The sequence below is a fragment of the Grampus griseus genome, assembly GCF_964374135.1.
Source record: "Grampus griseus genome assembly, chromosome: 3".
Lineage (NCBI taxonomy): Eukaryota > Metazoa > Chordata > Mammalia > Artiodactyla > Delphinidae > Grampus > Grampus griseus.
This window is the reverse complement of record NC_139019.1, coordinates 50,904,729-50,927,397: the sequence shown is the minus strand read 5'-3', so window position 1 is coordinate 50,927,397 and position 22,669 is coordinate 50,904,729. Positions and strand designations below refer to the sequence as shown.

The following is a 22,669-nucleotide window of genomic DNA, read 5'->3' as shown; positions in this document are numbered from 1 at the left end:
ATAATAGTCTTGTTAAATGCCATTGGGTCCTTTCTTCAATAAACATTTACTGAGTGCCTAGCATGGCAAACACTATGTTAAATACCAGGGATACGGAGATAAATAAGACACATTTGCTTCCCTGAAAGGAATTCACAGTTTAGTTGGTAGGAGAAACAGCAGAACTCATCATTAGATATTAAGTGCAGTAACTGGGTTTATAGAAACACACAGGAATACCTAATATAGTCTGGAGAAGTTAGAAGAGGCTACCTAGAAAAAGTAATGCCTGCAGTGCATTTTGATTGAGGATGAGAGTGGGAGTTGACAGAATGAGTACAGTGAACAAAGCCCACAATAGAAAAAGCTGGGGCGTGTGTGTCAAGAATTATAAGCCCTGTGTGGGGCAGGAGTGGTAAGAATCGAGACCACCATTCTAAGTTCTCAGGTACAAGAGAAGGAGGTTTTATGTTCCATGTATGGGAGCTTGGCCTTTATCTCTAAGCAAGAGACGCCATTAGAGAGTTTTAAGGAAAGAAATGACTTTTATTGAGGTTTGGTTTCATCCATTTCATAATCCAATCCCACAGGTTTTAAAGGATGAAATTAGTCTCATTAAAAGCCCACATAGAAAATAATTTGAGTCTTTGATAGTCTATTATCTGATCTCTTATTCTAGGCCCACTTTTCTAAGTTCTGATTTCTAAAAATTACAGTCTTCTGAAAAGCTACTATATTCTTAATCAGACCCATCCCCAGAATTACATGCAAATGTACATAATTTGAAATGTGTTTTGCTTTTAATTTTATTTTAGGTTATTTTTGACTGACAGAATATATTGTGTTGTTATGTTAGTATTTTCAGTCGATATAAATCCTTTAGAATATATTTTTCAAGGCAGACCGTCGTAATTTGGTAAGGCTTCTTTTAATATTTTTAATATTGATTTGACTATTTTAATATTTAAATCAATATTACGAAGTGCAACTGCTTCAAAGTCACAGTGACACACACCAGCTGGTCTACTAGATAGCCCTGTTGCTCTCCCCCAGGTTTCCTGGCTTGGCAGGGAGCGCTCCACAGATTCCAACTGATACTAAGTGCTGAGACTCAATTTTCCTGGGCAGTTGGCATCCAAGAACAGTAGGGTTTGTTAGGCCAGCTCAATGATAATTTCACTTGCGAAGCCCAGGATCTTCAGACCTCACTTGTCTCCTCCCAACTCCTCTAAAATTTTGCAGAGCGCCAGAGAATTGGGTTGCCTCTTGTAGAGCACAGCCCGTGATGCATGCAGCCATGCCCAGCCCCAGTTTGCCTGTCCCACAGGTTGGGAAGAGTCTGGGGAACCAGGAGCATTTTGCTGGCCCTGAGTCTCTAAGTTTCCTGCTTCTTGTCTGGCCTCTGCTCTTCCCCTTGAGCAACAAAAGTAGACTTACCAGTGCCTTAACTAACTTTCTCAACCTAGATTTTCACCTGAGGGAACATCTAATCAGTAATATAATTATTAATATCTGTGTATCAAGATAGCCAATTTTCTGGGGGTTTTTTATCAAAGCTGGATAAAAGATGAAGAAGTACCCACACTTTATGTGCTTTCACAAAAATAGATGAAAATTCTTTGCTTTTATGACCACATGTCATTTTTGTAATGGAAATGTTTCAACTTTCAGACTTCACACACACTCTGAGCAATTTTAATATTTAAACATTGGCAATACTGTGCTCTTTTTGAATGTGAAATCCAACACTGGCAGTAGGGTGTTGCAATAATGATCTGGAACTATGCTGTCAGTGTAGCCACATGTGGCTATTGAAATTTAGATTAATTAAATGAAAATGTGTCTCTTCAGTTGCACTAGCCACATTTCAAGTGCTGAGTAAGCCACATGTGGCTAGTGGCTACCATGCCAGACAGTGCAGATATAGAAAGAACATTTCCATCATCACAGAAACCTCTACTGGACAGCACTGGAATCCCCAGTTCTTAGTAGAAATTTTGACAGGCTAATGGCCAAAAGTTTCTAACCCTGAGTTTGCATACCTGAGAGCCATAAGGCATTCCTTTCTTTTCCCCCAGCAGACCAGAGAAGCTGTATTTGACACATTTTGAAAGGCTAGTCTTCTAACTACAGAAACTTTGTACAATACGGTAGATGTGTTCAGCAGAGCCAGCCTAAAATTAATTTTTTTTTCCTATTGAATTCCATTATAGGACCAGGTCTGTGTTCTTATAATAGAAATCACACTTATGAATAAAAATCTTTTAAAACAATTTTAATTTGCAGAAACTGTGGTTTTATTTCTAGATGTCTAAGTGATACCACTGCAGTAGCCTTAGGTTGGACCAGAAAACTAACTTGTTTGTTTTATAACTTTCATTCTAGAAATTCCTTAGGAACTTTATCAGTGAAGGATTTTTGTTATGGTTATCCCTTGCAGAAAATATTTATCATGCAGATTATACATAGTGATACATTTTGTTATTGAATGTTAGTTTTTATAAAGGCAATAATACAGCAAATCCCCTAAAAAAGGCATAGGTTGATTTCTAAGAGACTTAAGAACACACCACTTCTCATTCATAAGGCCCCCCCCGCCGAGATTTACTTATCTAGTACCATCTCTTATAAAAATAACTGCCTCGAGGTGTGAGAAACTTGTGAAGTGCTGGTAATGTGACATAAACTTCTCATTGTTCTTCACTGACATAGGTGTGCTTATCTTGTTATTGATAAATTCTATAATTTCTCCTGAAGTATTAACATAATTTCATGTAATGTAGAAACATCTTAATTAGCAAATAAAAGTAAACTTATGCACATGGAAATCTATCAGAAACCTTAGTGGGTGTTTAATAAATTAATTGAATGATCAAAACTGCAGCTGTGTCTTGCTTTGTGCGTGGTGAGTTTTTGAAAAGTATTATTACAAACTGTATTTGAAGTGAACTCTTTATTTTTGTTGCTCCATCTCTCCAGTGAGCTTTTACAACACAGGATATTTAACAGTAAGCAGTGTTGATTTGTGTCATATCCATTGTTTTTTCTTGAATTATATCATCAGCTTCATAGAATGTTTCATTTGTTGAATTTGAACTGGGGGCTTTGGTTTTTCTATTTGAGCTGCCTGCAAATACACAAAACAAAATGAAATAACTATTTGAAATTATGACATCAAATCTTACTTTAAAATTTGTCCTTAAAAAAATAAACTTTTTAGGAACGTTGGAAATATGATGTCCTAAAGACCTTATGGATGAGTGAGAATTGAATCATTTCAAAGTTGTTTTTGAGCATTTTCTCCTGAAAGTCAAATAAGGGAAATACTCCGTAACAGAAGTAAGGATTTCGTTTCCATGCTTACCTTTCTTTCTCCACACTTCCACGGAGGAAACTACACATTTGGTCAGAAGGTAACAGTTTCTGGGTTGCTTAATAAAAGTGTGACTGTCCTTATGCATAAAGGGAACAAAACTAAAATCGACCATAATAATTTACAACAATCTTAAGGCTTTGCCATTATAATCAGTTGAGATGTAACATTTAAAAAGAGCATGTTCATCCCACAATCCCATTCACTCGTTCTATATAAATGAGTCCAAAATGCACAAGGGTAGAGGAATGTGGATATTTGTTCATCAGAAGTTAGACTAACAAGCTCATAGCAAAGAAATGGATTATTAATCAATGAATGACGTTAGAAAAATTAAGTGTGAAAATAATGTCATATATTTCACCAATATATACAAATTTAAATATATTTAAATAATTTTATAATTATGTAAAAGCAGTGCAAGAAATCACAGATGTTACTAATAACCCCCTGTTGCTAAACCCACGGTTCAGCTCACAAGCCACATCTTATTTGACCTATCAGCAGCATTTTCTTTCTTGGCTTCCCAGATGCCACCCTTCCTTGACTCGCTCCTGTGTCACCATTGCTCCTTTTCCATCTTTCTTGTTGGTCCCTTTTCCTCTCTCAAGCATCTTAGGCTGATTAGTCCCACAGTTTTTAATACCATCTCTGCTGATGACTCCCAGATATGTGTCTCTAACCCACACCTCTCCTGAATTCCAGACTCAACTTGCCATCTCCACTTGGATATCTAGCAGACATCTCCAACTTAGTCCAAAACTGATATTTGGATCATTCCCAGGAAAAAAAAAAAAAAAAGAGCCCAATCCACTTACAGTCTTCCTCTTCTCGATTGCCGGCAACTTCCATGTGTTCAGTTGCTCAGGACAAAAACCTCTGTCAGTCTTGGTTCCTCTTCCCTCAACCCCACCACCAATTTATCTGATAACCTGTTGACTACATTTTTTAAAACAAATCCAAAATCAGACCACCTTCACTGCTACCACTGTTCTATTTTCAGCACAACACTCAGAGTGATCCTTTGAAACATAAGTCAAAGCGTGTCCTCTGCAAAGAACCCTCCATTTCACCCAAGTCTTTATAATGGCCTACATGTCCACACACACACACACAAACACACACACACCATTAATCTCCCTGACTTCATCTTCTTCTACTTCATCCTCTCATTCACTCCAACCTCTTTGATCAAACATTTCAGGCATGTTCCAGCCACAGGGCCTTTGCACTGGCTGTTCACTCTGTCTGGCATGCTCTTCCCTCAGATTGTCTTCCCAACCTCTTTGATCAAACATTTCAGGCATGTTCCAGCCACAGGGCCTTTGCACTGGCTGTTCACTCTGTCTGGCATGCTCTTCCCTCAGATTGTCTTCCCAACCTCTTTGATCAAACATTTCAGGCATGTTCCAGCCGCAGGGCCTTTGCACTGGCTGTTCACTCTGTCTGGCATGCTCTTCCCTCAGATTGTCTGCAGGATAACTCCCTAATTTCCAATCCTTGCTCAGAAGTCACCTTTTCAATGAGACCTAAACACTGTATTTAAAATTGCAACCTACATTCCCCCCACCCCATCCCCAATCCCTTTGCTCTCCAGTTTTTCCCATAGCATTTATTTTCTAATATAATTTACCTTTTTATTATGTTTATTATCTGTCTTCTCTCACTAAAATGTAAGCACCACATGCCAGAGATCTTTTACTATATTTTTCATTGATGATGCAGAAGAATTGCATTGTACATAGCTAATGTTCAATAAATTTGTTGAGTGAAATGATAAGATTGAAAGTGTGGCATAGTAAAAACTTTAAAGTTGTAGATTGCAAAAGACAAGATTGAAAGCCAACTGGGAAGAAATGTTTAGAACACATGATGCATGTCTAACATATAACCAGAATTTACATATCAATATGTAAGACATTAACACCTCTTAATCAGTAAAGAGATGGGCAAAAGATCTACTGAATCTCCAATGTACTAGTCAGAAAGAAATGTAAATTCAAAAGGTAATTACCATTTTTCATGTCTCAATTAGGAACAGATAAAATCTTTCTTGGCCAAGAGTAATTTAAGTAATTTATTTTACCGTCACAAATATTCAGAAGAAAAGAAATAAAGCCATGTATCGTACCACTCAAGGCTCCACATTTTAAACAAGATACTTTTAATATTAGCCCAGAGAGTAATGCCATGCATGTTTCAGGCCTATGGGCAAGATCTGGAAGCTGTAGTGAGACATCATCCTTCAAAACTTATCAATAATATTACCCCTTTGAGTGTTAGTCTATGAAATCAACCCATAGTGGGGGATGTCCTGCTTGGCCTTAGAAAGCAGGGCCAGTGGGATGGCATGATGGGAGTGTAAACTGGTACATTTATTTTTAAGTCTGGAGTGTTCCTACCTTGTGATTTTTGCATGAAGTTCCCAAGGAAACCATAAGAGATGAGCTCTAAAACTTATAAAGATATTCACTGATTCTTTTCAATACCAAAAAACTGTAAGTACCCTAAATTTATAATAGGGAAATTGCTAAATTATCATACATAAGTATGATGCAGCCATTTAATCTGAAAAAGTGATTTCTGAGAAATTTTTAATTACATTGAAAATGCTCAGAATACAATGTTAAGTGAGAAAAGATGCAAAACTATCAGCAATACAATTATAGTTAATACTTTCATAATGTTTCCTCAGAGCATTTACTATCAGCTTCTCTTTGCTTAAAATTCTTTAGGATCAAATCTTAATTTCTTGGTTAGGCTGAGGATGAGCCCTACTTCCCTGTCCCGGCTCAGCTCGCCCCATTCCCTTCCTGGTACTTGGCATTTCAGACACACAGAAATACTGACTGACAGGCTCCCCAGACTTGGCCTGCTCTCTTGCTCTCTCTCTGCCCCATGCCTTTGCATACTTCCAGCTGCCTGATATCCCTAATTCTCTAATCTTTGCTTGAAAAACTCTTATTTGTCCTTTAGATTTTGGAAAATGTGCTCCAAACCTACCTAAGGGGAAGGGGGACTCACTAGCCAAGAGGTTTCACTCTTAGAAACCTCTACTTTTTCCTCTACTTTTTTGCCATCTAGTCTCTCTTCTTATATGACTTTAACTTTTTTTCTTTAGATAAGTCTAAGCCTCACCTTTAAGTGTGTTCATACTGCCTGGCTTTGCCCATTTATAACTAATTGTATAGACTGCTTTCTAGAGTCACTGAGGACATCCCTCACTATGGGTGGTTTTCATAGATCAACACTCAAAGGAGCAATATTATTGATAAGTTTTGAACGATGATGTCTCACTACAGCTCCCAGATCTTGCCCATAGGCCTGAAACGTGTGGCATTATTCTCTGAGCTAATATTAAAAGTATCATAATTTTAAAATATAGGGCCTAGAGCGGTACAATATATGGCTTTATTTCATTACATCTGAACTCTTTTGGTGTTAAATTAATGTTCTACTTCTAAACATCCAATCATAATGTTTTGACTATATAATTTGATTTTTAAACAAAAACAACAAAAAGTTAATTTGTTGTAGGCACAACATTTTCTAGCCTGGCAAGTAGCTCTTTGCCCAGTCAGCAAGCAAAATTGGTTAAGATAAATGTAGTAGGGAAAGCTAGCATGAAAATTTGATGACCTGATAAATTCTTGACTGTTATTTGCAAAGTAGACTTTAAAAGATATATGGATTCAAATTTAACTACTAAATACTTAAGTAATGGGGTATATATATATATAGAGAGAGAGAGAGAGAGAGACCCTTGAAACTATTTTCCTTATATAACATTTGTAATATTTGAAAAACAAAATGTTTGTAGGCTTATTTTTATGGTTCAGTATCGTTTGTACTCTCCGGTATCACAGCAGGTAAAGGTAAAAGACCAAGGATTTAAGATGTAAATTAGTTTCATATTATCTGGGCAGAATTTGTATCTTATATCAGCATTTCTTTTCTTTGTTTATTGAAGTATGGTTGATTTATATCATATTAGGCATTTTAGGCATACAACATAGTGATTCAGTATTTTTATAGATTATACTCCATTTAAAGTTATAAATATTAGCTATATTCCCTATGCTGTACAATATATCCTTGTAGCCTATTTATTTTATACATAATAGTTTGTGCCTCTTAATCCTCTTCCCCTATCTTGCCCCTCTAGCATTTTTTTAAACATCTAAAATTTTTTTTTTTCCGGTACGCGGGCCTCTCACTGTTGTGGCCTCTCCCGTTGCGGGGCGGACGCGCAGGCTCAGCGGCCATGGCTCATGGGCCCAGCCGCTCCGCGGCATATGGGATCTTCCCGGAACGGGGCACGAACCCGTGTCCCCTGTATCGGCAGGCGGACTCTCAACCACTGCGTCACCAGGGAAGCCCAAACATCTAAAATTTTAACCTTTTATTTGAAATCCTGGAAGTCTGAAGACTATAACATTTGATTAATTCAAGTCCTTCATGTTTCCTAAGGTTTTTACATACTTAAATTCTTAATATTCTAGTGAGACTTTCAAGGTGGTTTTTCTACCTTGTCACATACAGGGTTTTTTTTTCTTCTTATGGGAGTTAAACTCAGGAATTTATTTCCTCACTTAGTTTGGGGTTCTAAGAACCCCTTAGTCTGGGGTTCTCTCTTAAGCCATCTCTATTCTGACAGCTCTGGTTTCCATTACGCGTTTTTCTGGAAACAACGAGTTTAACCTGTCTACTGCCCTCTGAGATTTAAAGGCTTGCAAAATACATTCCAGTATCCTATCAATAGATTTTCCTTCATCTAGGACTTGTAAAACCCCCCACTCCCCAGCCCTGATTCATTATTTCCTTGACTACTGGATCCTTCTAACCAGTGCAGGTACAAAGATCATTTCTTAGATTGGCTTCTTAAGGCAATGCAGTTCCCCTAACCAAACTGATTTGCTACAGGAACAAGAAAAGATTTGATATAAACACCATACTGACACTATTTGAAGCAGGAGCTTTGATTAGCAAGTCAACACCCTGGTGTTCCCTCTCTTCCTGCAGCTTATAAAAGTCCAAACGTGCTTTCAATGTATATCCCTCTGGTAAGATAGAATTAATTGGGCATATTATGGAAAAAACAACTGCTGTAAGTGGGCTGTGCTGTAGTGATATCAGAGTCCAGCTAACTGCATCCCTTTGGAATGATTTTTAAAGAGAGAAGAGGAAAAGTCTCAGCAACCTCACCTTTTCCTAGTTTTCCTTTAATAAATAGAAACGAATTTCTTAATCAACAGAGTAGAGATAAAACCAGCTGCCTCTTCTGTCACGAGGTTACAACATGGATTAAATTTTAAACAAGAAATCTGTTATACCATTGAGCTCTTAAGGGATTTGTTACATATAAAGGGTTTTTTTTAATTTAATTTCTCCTTTTCTTTACCTGAGTGCAGACTGGGAAGATCCAACATCACTGTGCTTTCCTGGGTTGACATTAGTTGCTCCTTCTGCTGCTAGTGTCCCATTTTTATTCTTTTCTTCAGTCTGGTCATCATATGTAAATCTCAACCTTCCTTTAATCCTATACCTCTCAGTCTGGCATTTAAATTAAAGCTTTGTTTTGGCCTTTGCCAAAATTTAAATGCAATTCATCAAGCAAATAAAATTCGCCATTTAAATCAAATTCATCAAACAAAATCCGCCTAGCCTCATCACAAACTAGGCCAATATATTTTTTCTATAATAGTTAAATTTTACATTCATTTTCAGAAGCATTCCTCAGGGATCCATTTATCCTATAAATCTTCTATGAACTCTGCTCTTACCTGCCATTTCAAAATATCAAAAGAATGCTGGGCCCTCTGCAGGTCTCATCTCCTGGCTATGTGGCAGAGCGGTAATTAAGCTTTTCTGCCATTATCTGCCTGTGTCCTAGCTCCTGCATTACCTATCTGCTGCCCAACAGCAGCTTCAATGACTAATCAGCTGGCTCACTTTAATAGAAATCTACACATCCCACTCACCCTGCATTTCTTTCTAGTGGAAACAAGCAATCTTAAATTTGCACCCTAAAAGTGTTCTTTATTTACTAGGGGACATTTTCCCTTTAAATTTAATACAATGCAAAGAACTGGATCTGAGGTAAACGGTGAAGTGAGCAAAACTTGCCTACTGACCTGACCTATTGACTTCTCCCTTCTTCAATGCCCTGCCTTCCCCTTGAGGATACGCAGGTATCTCGTGTAAATACAGTTAAAAATCCATTGTGAAAGTTAGAATCTTAGACTTGCCCTTTTGCTTTGCCCATCCATCAAGGAATGAAGGCAGTTCTCTCCAGAAATGTTTTCCCTACCCTATTTTTTCCACAATTGGACATTTTTTTTTCTTTTCTGCATTGTTAAATTCAACTATAGATGACTAACATAGCTCACAAAGGAATTTGGCTGATATTTTAAATCCTTTAAATGGATTTTCACAATTGAGAGACTGGCTTCTATTTTGCTTTTTGGTTCCAGCATCCACCAGCATTGCTTAACCCTGCTCCCTGAGGAGGACTCACAAATGCTAAAAGTAGCAGGAGCTCTGCTGAGCAATTTGGTTTTCTACATTCTAGAAACAAAAAGAGTTGTAGGAAATTCCAGACTCATTATTTTCAGTAGAAAGGCCCCTTTAGGAGACACAAGTGACCTTTTCTGCCATTGAGTTCAAATTACCCCATCTTCTACTAAGATCTCAGTGAGTTTTTAAAGCCTCTCTGAAACAAAGAATGGCATTTAAAAATAATGTGGCAGCGTAATTAATAAATGTTTTGAGTAGAATTTGGTTGAATCAATATTAAGGCTACTAAGAAAAATAGCTCCCAAAGTTATCTATAAATTTAATACAAAACCCATCAAAATGCCACTTGATTTTTAAAAATTTGACAATGTGATTCAGAAGTTTATTTGGAATACTGAAACAAGAGTAGCTAAGAAACTGAAAAAGAAGCATAATGGGAAGGAAGAGAAAATCTTCCCTAATTAGATATTAAATTATATAGCTACAGTAATTTTTAAAGTATATTATTGGCTTAAGAATAAACAGACTGATAAATTTAACAGAACAGAAAGTCTAAAAACAGATCCCAGTATATATAAGAATTTAGTTGATGACAAAGGTGACATTTTAAATTGGCAAGAAAACAAGGATAGATTTCCCAATAAATATTTAGACAATTGGCTCATTTGTAAAATAAAAATAAAGGCATATCCCTACCTCACACTTTACACAAAAATTTTAATTCCAGGATTATTAATGATTTAAATGTTAAAAAACAAGTGAATGTATGTATTGTATTAGAAGAAAATATAGGTGAATATCTTTATATCTTAAAGTGAAGTAAGAACTTTCTAAGTATGAAATTAAAGGAAGAAATCACAAAAGGAGAAACTTCTACAGTTGAAAAATTGTCACATAAAATTAAAAAGGGAACAACTATGAAAAATACTTGCAATATATGTGAAAAAGAATTTAGTTACTGTATGGAAAGTTCCTATAAAGCAATGAAAAATGAACACCCCCATAGAAAAATGTGTATAAGATATGAGCAACAATATACCACAAAGAAAATGACAAATAAATATGAAAATGTCCACCCTTGCTCGTAATTAGATAAATTTAAAATAAAACACTGTATTGTTTCCCTCAGTGAAATTAGTAAGATATATATCTTTTGAAATAAAAATACTCATGAAATAGTACTTTTCTGGAGGACAGTTAGCAATTTGTATCCAAAGACTTTTATATGTACCAAATCGTTGGTCAGCAATTCCATTCCTAGGGATTTATGCTAGGAAAATACTTCAATGTTCAATGCTTGTGTATAATAGAAAAAAATGGAAGCTAGTTCAAAGTCAATAATTTAATAAAATATGATATACCCAGACTGGTTTCTAAACACCATTCCAACTAAAAGGGCAACTTCTTGGAGACTTCTTGGAAAAATGGCAGATTTCAGGGCTGGAACAGGAAAAGCACAGGCTGCTCAAGAACATTTTGTGACAGAGAGCAAAAAAAAATGCTCAAAAAGTGATGGACATATTTCAAAAGGATATAGGACCCAGTTTAAAGGGGCTCCCACAGGCCAAATCTGAGATAATTTAAGAATCAATAAATGATGATAGTAATAGACTATTTTAGAATAAAAATCTGAGTCCATACTGATATTAATAAATTAATTAATAGGTAAATAGGGGGAAAGGGAAAGCTCTTCCTTGTAGTAGAATAACAACTAATAAACACAGAAGGAATGATGAGGTTAGAAAATCACCATTTCATAGCTATCATAATAATAATTCTAAAATTATCTTGAAATTTTGAATGAAAAGATTCAGTCAAGAGCCATCAATGGGTGCGTGAAAGTTGGAGGAGGAACAGGATTTTTTCATACCTCCCAACAAATTACTTAGTAATGGCAAAAGGAAAAATAGTAACTTCGTATATTCATATATATATATATATATATATATATATATATATATCTGACTCACTTTGCTGTATAGCCAGAAACTAACACAACATTGTAAATCAACTATACTTCAATTGAAAAAAAGAAAGGTAAAAGGATGATTTAAAATAAAAATAAGTTTCAAAAAACAAAAACAAAAGACTAAAGAAATATGATAACTAATTACAAGATGTAACTCTGGACTAGATCGTAGATAAGAAAAAAATAGCTATTTAAGGATATTGGAAAATTTTAATATGAACTGCAGATTAGATAATATTACTCTATCACTGTTACATTTCCTGACTTTGATAAATGTCCTGTAATACTATGTAGGGAAAAAAAATCCTTGTTCCTAAGAAACACATACTGAAATATTTGTGGTTAAAAAGCATGATATCTGCAAATTATTTTCAAATGGTTCAGAAAATATACATGAAAAGAAAGTCAATTTTGAAAAAAGTGAGGTAAAATATTAACAATTAGTAAATCTGGGAAAAGGTATACAACCTTTTCTATACTTTTCTTGCAACTTTTCTGGAAGTGTGAACTATGTCAAAATAAAAGAATAAAAATTCATAGCACTCCATCAAGGTAATAAAATGTAATCATTAAAAGTGGTGTTTATTTATTGGCAAACGATGATGTCATTGTTGTTCAGTGAAAAAAGAAAAGCTGTTATACGATTCGTTTTTTTCCCAATTTTGTTATATATACATGTATCTATAGATATATAGAAAAAAAAATCCATGAAGGATATTCACCGTGGTGTTAATATCTGTTATTTCTGTGTGGTGGGATCATGGATGAAGTTATTTGTTTATTTGTTTTTCTATATTTTCTAATTTTCCTAAAATGAAAGTGAATTAAGGGAAAGGTTTTCTTTCCAGGGGTATAAGGGTGTCTTCTAAGAAGAAATATAGTAGACTATTCTGAACGGTCCAAGTCCCATTTTGCTCACAGGCAGAACAAACAATTGTATACACAATTGTCAAATTTGCTTGCTTTCTCAGTATTCTATATATAATTTATGCTTTTCTCCTAGACAACCTGTGCCTTACTGCTGATTTGCTTACCCTTTTCCATTTATATTGCCTGCCTTTGCAAAAGAGACTACCAAATAATAGATAATTGGAGTTGTCTATTATTCCCATACAACAGTATTATTTTATTTGTGTCAAGCAGCTCTACTCTCTGCCCTTCTCATTTTCATCAAAAACTCTGCTTCTAAGAACCCTCTCGATTCTCCACCCCTCTCCACAACCCTAGGGTGTCAATGGATACTCAAAACCGCAGGATGAATATATTTTATCTTCTTGGAGCATCAGTTTTACTCAGAAATGGAAAGGATATAATGTTATTATTAGAGTAAAACAAGTCATTATATTAGCAATCAAATTAAAAATTCCCACAATTTAAAAAATATAATGGGCAACTTCACATAATTTAAAGCTCACAAGCCAGGGCTTTCCATTCTAACCCTTGGAATTCTGGAGGTACACATTCCTTTCTTATCTACCTTTAAGGATTCTCCAATGGAAAAGTTTGGGAAGCCGGGATCTAAGACATTCATCCTTTAATTGCTCCCCCATTAACCATTAATTCTTCCACGTCTTATGAAATGAGCCCTCGCCCCAGGGGTGTCTACTCAGAAAGATGCCCTTCACACAGCCATCTTCTGCTCAGAACTGTTTGTCCAATACAGTACAACTTACAAACCACGGTATTCTTTTAAACATTGGCATTTGATACAGGCGTAACTCAAAACACAAAAGTTAAAAAGAAAGAAAATGATTATGGAACACAATGTAAAGACCGATCAATTGCTTAGCAATAGAACCTCTGTACAAAGTGAGCCCTGGAGGTAGCCCAATTAAACTCTACAGGCACTACCAGAGAGAGACCTGCTATTTTCAGGATCAATTCAAAATGTATAAAGTCTTAAATTGTATACATTAAAAATAATGAACCCCAATAGAACAAAGGTACATGAAAGAAAAATCTTGGCAAAATAGTCTAAGATTAGACTATTGTTAAAAAAACAAAATTCAGCTGAGTGAATTTGAAGACCTAGTTGGCTTTATCCAACGACTTGTGAACTGGACAGCATCCCATCTAACAAGTAGAAAGGGGCTCTGAGAAGATGTAGGAAATGAAGAGTCTTATAGGTAGAAGGGGATAGGACAAGAAAGTCATAAACAAAAGAAAGGATTTTTTTTCAGGCAGGTCACCCTCCTTTAGGGGAGGGGCAGGGGTCTATCCTGAAGATTACCTTACTAGTGTTGATCAGGAAATTCCAGACGGATAGGTTTAAAATTTCACTCCTGGGAGAGGCTGAAACTGCAGTGAGGTAAGGTTTTGGTTTGCTTATGTGGGGCTTAGCACAAAGGGCTCCGTTTTGGGCCTGTTGTTTCTTCTTTAATGCTACTGTCATTTACAGAAACAAAAAAGTCCAGTGCCTTAAGTCAGTTTTAGTATGTGCACAAAAGCACGTTTCCCTTTAGGCCATTCAAATTGCCTATAATGAAAAAAGTCTCAATTCTAAAAATTAAAATAATGGGAGGCCGACTCTTAAGAACAGATAGTTTTCAAAGAAAGGAGTGGTAACTGGTGAAACCAATTTTCCTCCAATGTAATTTTACTTGCTTAATTATTACACAAACATAATGTTCCTAACCTTTAAGGCATTCCTTAAGTGGAATAAAGCCTTGTTTTCTCACTAGCTAGAACACTGACATTTATCCCTCGGTGGGAGAATCACTGGAATGAAGCATGCATATTTAACGATAGGCACAGCAATGGTTTTTAATTATCACTTTGAAGGGTCGCTTTCAAATATGAACCGTTTTCTCTTCCTATTCCAGGTGACATTTGGATTACCTATTTCGTTTTCTGCTCTCCACTATGTCTTATTTGGTTAATGTCAACCAAAGGGCCCAAAATCATCTAATTTGAAAGCAGCAGAAGGCAATGATCATATAAAATCTGCCTTACCAAGAGTAAGCACTCAGGAAAGGTGTATTGAATTAATTTGCTGACTTGATAAACATAGTGTTTTTCAGAGGGCCAGAGTGGGGATATTTCATTGTAAGAAAGTAGCCTCAACTAACTACATAGGATGTGCACTCATGGATCTCCTTAGCTAAAGAGCCATAAGACTACAAAGACTTGAGTCAACAAGCCAACTAATTCTGTTGCTGGGCTCTCAGATCCAGCTTGAAATAAAATTCTGGAGCAGTCCCTGAGATAGATCAGGAAAAATAATCAATTTTTATTTAGCACACTGCATTGTATAGAAGAGGCACTCAGTGAATGTTTGATGACTATAATGGTGACAATAAACATGTTCCTTTGATCACCTACGACAGAGGTGCAGTGCTACTTCATTCAATTCATTCAACAAACATTTGTTGTGTTCTAAGCACTAGAGAAACAGTAGTGAGCAAACAAGACAAAAATTTCTACTTTCCTGGAACTTACTTTCTAGTTGGAGTAGAGAAAAATTGGACAACAGGTAAGTAAAATATATAGTTGATTAGTGGTAAGTGCTTAGGAGAAAAGTAAAGCAGGAAGAAGGCATGAAATGTTGAAGTTAAAGATGCAGATTGAGTGACCAGGGAAGAACTCCCTGGGAAGGTGACTTTTAGTAAAGATTTAAAGAAAGTAAAAGTGGGGGAAAAACATTCCAGACAATGGGCACAGCATGCGCAAAGGCCCTGAGGCAGGAATTTCAAGGAACAGCAAAGAGGCCAAGGTGGCTGGGCATAAGATGCTAGAAATAAAGGTGTAAAGGGCAGACCACAAAAGCCCCCATAGTTCACATTTAGGACTCCATATCTATTGAAAGATTGGAAGCAATTAGGGTTTTGACCAGAGTAGTGACCTGACCTGACTTAGGTTTTACCAGGCTCACTCTGGCTTCTCTGTGGAGAGTAGACAGCAGGGGAGCAAGGGCAGGGCAGGAAGAGGAGCTATTTGTTTTAAAATGCAGAGTCTGGAGTTGGTGGTTTTAACAAACTCCCTAAGTGATTCTTACACACAATAAAATTTAAGAACTGATACTTTAAATTATCTAAGCAACTGAGACAAAAATTATTTTACTTTTTGATTATTTGATAATCCACTGCTTCATTTTGCCTGTGGAGAAACGGAGTCTAAGCCATCGGACTAAATTCAACTAACAACTGGTCAATTCGGCCATGTAATCTCCAAACAGTACTTCATAAAAAGAACTCCAAAGGGATCTTGGCTTCTTGCTTTGTGATACAGGGCACCCTCTGAGGTCTCTACAGAGAATAAAACTAGAGCTAAAGTAATCATGCGGTGCTGGTGTATTTGAGAAGATCGCAGAGCATGTACTCCATAAACATGTTTCTGGATTCAGCTAAAATGGAGCATATGGGAAGGAAATTTTCTAAATTTTTTGGAAGAAAGTTTTTCACTTTCTTTTTAAATAGAAGTTAGTGAGCACCTGTGTCTTATTCTAAACATATATATCTGTAATATAGAGATTCTAAATTTTTATTAAAAATATATTCAAAATACGTATATCTAAATAAAATTCATGATCACTACTTTTAAAATACACTAATAGAAATTTATATTCACAAAAAAATTTAACAATTCTTTCTGTTTCATAATGATAATGAGTAGTATGTGTAGCACATTATAATTAAGATAACAAAGAGACTCAGTTCTGAAAACCTTACATAAACATTTCTACTTTATACTTGCACTACACACACAAACACACACATACACATACCTGTATAGCGTAACTAGTTTGTGATCTATTCAAGAACAAAGACTGACTTCTATTTATTCTTTAGTTTCTTTTATATGACTCTGAATTACTTAATACACCTCCTCTGAATTCTGCATACCATAGGCACACAGGTAATGCCTAACTGACTACTGACTAACCAATCTAGAGCAATGCAACACTGACAATTAATTATCGGATATTTTGTTCCTCTATCTATTTGACTTCTTTGGCTCCATCAAAAACAAAATTTAAAAATTCCAAGAGGATACAACCTTTAAAACTGAGAGACACATAAATAAATTAAAGTGGATTTACTGGATCAGTGTATTATTTTTTCATGAGAATATTTACATCCTACCACTATTTTTCCTTGGGCACAATCCCTCCAAGGTATTTCATCATTAAGACCTAATTTAACGTGAAGTTTTATAAAGACATATAATAAACTGAATTTTTTTTTTTTTTTTTTTTTTTTTGCGATACGCGGGCCTCTCACTGTTGTGGCCTCTCCCGTTGCAGAGCACAGGCTCCGGACGCACAGGCTCAGCGGCCGTGGCTCACGGGCCCAGCCGCTCCGCGGCATGTGGGATCTTCCCGGACTGGGGCACGAACCCGTGTCCCCTGCATCGGCAGGCGGACTCTCAACCACTGCGCCACCAGGGAAGCCCAATAAACTGAATTTTTAAAAAGCATTCATTGCTAACAGAATGATCTGTCACCCAGGCACAGGTTATTATTTTGAACAGACTACAGGTAATTGGTTACAAATAACAGTTACTGATTACCTTCTTGAGTGGAAATAGCCTCTAGGTGTTGAAGTTTAAGGCCAGTGTCTAATCTCTGAGGCTTTGTATACAGAAATAAGTAGCAAAGAACACAGACGCTGATGACAAAGGCAAGTAAAACAAGGGCAGCAATTCCCAGTCCAATCAGAGCGCCAATGCTGAGGAAAACAGAAAAAACACTGTGACTGTCACACAAACTTGTTTGCACATAAAACAAAGGTTTAAATATTGTTAATACTTGCTTCAGTCATTCATACCAGATTATGTTTTATTATAAACAGTATATGATTGAAATCTATGGCTCACCTTTTTCTACCATCAAATTCTTATGATATTTCTCTATACATTTATATGTTAATATTGGTATAGAATACCATGTGAATTCATATTACAGCAAAAGGTCACATGATTCTCTAGGGATGTTTCAAAAACATTTCTATCAGATAAACCTCTATTATTAATATATTTTAGGAGGAAAGATTAGGTTCACCAATAAAAGATGAATAGAAAGATATCTACCTCTGCAAAAACAGTGAAACAAATGTTTACTGGAAGTGTAGAACTTTTATTTTGGAGACATGTATGGGAGTTATCATGTATTAATATACAAAACCACAACCATTACAAGAGAGGAGAAGAAAGTTTAATTAAAGGAAAGCAATGTTTATGAAAGTTATGTAAAGTTCATGTTCAATCTGAATTTTTCCTTTCTAAAAGAGCATAACACCAATAGCTTCTAGCATTTAGGAAGAAACCCTTGTACTTTTCTCTAAAAATGCAGTGTAAATATGATATTATTTGTACTAAATTTGTAACAATTCCTTCTGATACAGTTATCTATAAGTCTAATCACTTGAGAAATAATACAATTTTCAGAAACCTGTGAACTTATTTTTAAATGGGAAAAGAAGTTTGGAAAAAAGAAAATTATCTTGCAAGACTAATATGCAAACATATGTACTTTACCTTCATGAGCAATATGTATGTGTGGGTATGTAAACACCTATAATTAGATTTTAAGCTGCTCAAGAGCAGATACTTCTGTTGACTTTCCCATAGTCATGTGCACACTTATTAAAAGTGTTTAATAGAGTATTTAGCTTGTAATTAATGTTTCATAAATGGAAATAAACGATAATTGACTGGTGCTTGATCCATTAGTAGTCATTGAAAAGTAATCATCATTGAAAAGTAACAATCATTGAAATGATCACTGAAAAGTAGTGATCTTTTCCTTCATTATTTTCCTGTCTTGCCTTTCAGCTTCTGCTATTTCCCAGAGGTTAGGGCGCGAACAAATGTGACATGCCGAAAGTGAGGGAAGGGAGAATTTGACCAGGGGTGCTAGGTGTGTCACTGCTTTGGGAGGAAGAACAAAATTAAAAGTGAGGGGCTAAGCTCATCCTACTTATCCTTAATTTAAGGAGATAAAGCCCCCTTGCAATTTAGAGATTGCCTCCTGAGCCAGACATGGGGGCAGACTTCAATAGATTGTTGTGCTTGTTAATTACTATCAGCCCAGTTCCCCTAGCCCTGCACAGAAGTGAAGACTGGGTAATTTTCTGGCTAGAGTCAGTATATAGTTGCATATTTAAATTGGAGTTTGCCCTCACTTGATGCCCTCTCTTCCAAGGGGTAGACTCCCTGGCTCTGGCAACTCCTCTTTCATGCTTCTTTGCACCAAAGCTGACTTTTGTAGATCATATGTGTAGGGAGGGTTAGGACTGCACAGACACATGGGAACATAATCCACTTAATTAACATTATCTGCTTCATAAAGCAGCTAGGAGGCCAGACATCTGGAAAGATCCCTGAAATGAGAACCCGGTATTAAAAACATCTTCAAAGTGAAAAAAATAATTTAGTCAATTAAAAGTAAAATTGTCAACTTAATTAAATTCAATGTATGTATTACAGACTTTACATGTACACAGTTTAAAAACCAGGCCACATGATTGGAAGGAAAAACAAAAACAAAGCATGTCACTTCTTCCTGTTATAAAAGGATGTTCTTCATAATCCTGACAAACTGTTTCACTGTCATAGTTCCACTTTATAGAAATGTTGCTTTATGCATGCAAAACTCTAGATAAAGATGGAGCTCTGGGAATCTCCTAAACACATAACTTCATTTCAACACATAACTTATTGAACTCAAGTGTAGCCCTGTGCAACACACGTTATTTTCCTAGGTCCTGAAGGTTTCCAAAGGAAACCCTTAGAGGTTAGGGATTTATAAGAGGAGAAGAGATGGGAGTGGGCCAGACACAGAAAAGGGAGAATTATGCTTTCCTCACAGCACCATAGGGCAGTTTGCTTTGCAGTCCCTGAGAGAGGGTCTGTAGCTGCTGTCACATTAATGAATTCTCCTACTTAGCAACTTCATTCACCTGGAGGTACCATACCTGTGCCTTTCTGCAGTGGCTGCAGAATCTCAGAACAAATGCTAATGACTTCTGGGATATTTTTCACAGTTGGACTATTTTAAATTAGGGGAGAGAGCAAAGAATATGAGGGAAATGAAGTTCTAAATTTTTACCTTCCCGTTGTGTTCTCAGAGCTCAATAACTAAGGAAGAACCCCAGGTGGGTTTTTTTTTTTTAACATCTTTATTGGAGTATGATTGATTTACAATGGTGTGTTAGTTTCTGCTTTATAACAAAGTGCATCAGCTATACATATACATATAGAAACCCAGGTTTAACATTGCCAACTGATGCCATCAGTTGAAATGACTTTTATATTTCCCAGGAACTGAGCTGCATTGTCAATGCTAAATGAAGACCCCAGCAAGCTGTTCATTCCTTTGTGCCCTCATAAACCTTAGGAAGGTTTTCTATCCTCTGCTGCTTGTCACTTTGGAACTATTCAGGGACCTGAGAATCCCAGGCACTTTTCCAATTGAGTTTGACTTAAGAGTTGCCAGTCTCTTATGGAGGTGCTGCCACCATTATTAACACCTCCAAAGACTCAGAGCTAGGCTACTATGTTATTTTCCAAAAGACCGGATAATATGCCAGTGCAATACAAATTGCTTCCCCAAGTAATAGGGGTAAATTGTCATCATTTCCTGTTCTGGCATGATACAAATTTGTTAGTTGAACTTGTTGGTAAGTAGGCACTCCTTCTGAGATTTTTTTGAAGCTTGCAGTGTGCAAAAACAAATGACTTTACTGCTCTAAGAAATAACATTTAAAGTCATTTGCTGTGGACTTGACATGTGTGCTAAAGTCTGGACCATGGTAGGAGATTGGGAGAACTAATACTCTTCTTCTTACTTAGCAGAGTTAGCCTCTCTCTCTCTCCCAGACATAAGCTAATTTGTCAGTAACTGTTTGAGGTGGGGTGGCAGTTCTTTCCTGTAACCCTGGCACCCCATTCATTCTCCAGTCAAAATGAAAGAATCAGGTTCTAAGTCTGCAGTCCTTTGGAGTGGAGGGGGGAAAAGCATTTCGTAATGAAAATATCTGTGTAAATACGAATTGGAATATGTTAAATTACCATCATAGGAAAAAGAGGCAAGAAAGACACCACCTTTGAAAGTCTCTTCACTTTCCAGCAATGGCCAAAGAGCTCAAGTGTTGAGAAAGGGGGTGTCCTGCAAAGGTTCAACGGAGTGTGTAATCACAGCAACTGAAACTCTTCCTCTCTGTGGGTCTCCACTTCTGTTTGGGGGTCTGTGTGAGATCAACTGAGAGGGCAAATTACAAAGCCCTGTTGCCTGTGCACGTCGAAACATACACACACACACACACACACACACACACACACACACACACACACACACACACACACACACACACACACACACACACACACCCTTTCTTGATACTTTAAATGATACAGCCAATTCCTTCTCACCGGCAAAGAGGCTTAAAATACTCTGATCTTTGGTTAACACATTGAGTCTCAAAGGAGCTCCTTTTCCATTCAAATGCACCAAATGCCCAAACAAATAAAAAAGAGAATTAAAACCTCCTCCTTAAGTTATGTGCTTGTCTTTCTCTGCCCGCAGAGCCGCAGGCCTCGGACTGGTGCCGGCGAGAGAGAGTGAAGAGTAGTCCGCTCCCGCCGGGCGGCCCTGCTTGCGCTCTGGGCGCAGAGCCCGCTCTCCTCCCGCGCGCGCCTCGCCCGGGGACCCCGGCGTATTCACACTTCTGGCGCCACTGCCCGACCCTCGCCGGATGGGGGTGGCACCGAGTGGGTTCTCTGCAGGGCCCTCATCAGCCCTCGGAGGCTCCTGTCCCCCCGGGGGGATCCGAGCAGGTCGCAAGGACGCGGGTGACCTCCCTCCTCCCGTCGTGGCACGACTCGTCGCCTCCCCAGCCCCATGGCCGCCAGCCCCCTGCCTACCCACCTGAGGCTCCACATGTAACTGTGCTTGTAGGGGAAGTAGCTGCCCGGCTCACTGCAGCAGTACTTGAGGTCAGCGAAGCCACAGCAGTAGATGAGGGTGGCCCCCTCGCCGCGCTGGGGACACTGGAAGGGCTCCACGAAGCTGCGGTTGAGGCTGTAGTAGCCGGAGCACACCCGGCTGGCCTCGCTCATCTCGGGCGGCTGCGGGCAGGGGCACGCTAAGCCCCCGATCTGCCCTGGCAACAAACGTCCCGCCCCGCCCGCGGACCTCTCCGGCCGTGCTCGCCTCTTGCGATGCAGGGCTGACTGCCTGGGCGGTCAGCCTGGGGCGCGCCTCTTCTGCTCGCTCTCCTCCCCTCGTCCCCATGGTGTCTGGTCGCTTTACACGCGCTTCTCCCTCCCGCTACTGAGTGGTCCTATTATCTACCGATCTCCGGCCCTGTACCTCTTTCTCCCTCTCCCTTTGTCTGCTTTCTCCACGTTCTCCTGACGTCTCTCCACTTTTCCTCAATTGACGGAGGCGTCCCCACTCCATGCCAGAAAGAGATTCCACCTGAAGGAGGACGGGAGGTGTGGTGTGGGACGTGTTTGCCATCTGAACGGATGCAGCCAAAGTTGAAATTCCCTTTGCCTAGGGACAGGGCAGATGGGTTTCAGGCAAACGAGCAGGGCCGGGGAAGCAGGGTAGAGGGCAGAACAAAAGGCACTGAACTACCAGTGAGGGGCTGTTGAGAAGTACCCCTTCTTCTTTGAGAAGCATGTGTAAGATGTTAAAATCTGTCAATTTAAATATCAAAGACAAGAACAAAATTTTCTCCAAAAACTAGCCATGCATTCTGTATTCAGTTAACCTGAGAAAGGAAGGACAGGTTAGAGATCGAGGTAAAGAAACTGAGGACTTCCTGCAAAGGTAGGCAGAAAGAGGAGGCAAAGGAAGTAGGGAAAGAGAGAACTTCATCCCTTCAAAG

The 22,669-nt window shown here is 37.8% G+C and overlaps 1 protein-coding gene across 2 annotated transcripts; it reads right to left on the bottom strand.

Moving 5' to 3' along the window:
• Nucleotides 1-2,981: 2,981 nt before the first annotated feature.
• On the bottom strand, nt 2,982-22,197 carry SHISAL2B (shisa like 2B; the record flags this gene model as incomplete). 2 transcript variants are annotated; one of them, XM_082651557.1, is made up of 4 exons in its annotated part: nt 22,147-22,197; nt 21,703-21,902; nt 17,346-17,503; nt 2,982-3,106 (listed from the first exon to the last, which is right to left on the bottom strand). In XM_082651557.1, the coding sequence occupies exons 2-4, from the start codon at nt 21,891-21,893 to the stop codon at nt 2,982-2,984; spliced, it is 474 nt and encodes a 157-aa protein (XP_082507683.1). In that variant the 5' UTR covers nt 21,894-21,902; nt 22,147-22,197. The 2 variants fall into 2 exon arrangements, with proteins under 2 accessions (XP_082507683.1, XP_082507682.1); XM_082651556.1 differs by lacking the exon at nt 22,147-22,197 and having other exon boundaries at nt 21,703-21,998.
• Nucleotides 22,198-22,669: the final 472 nt, after the last annotated feature.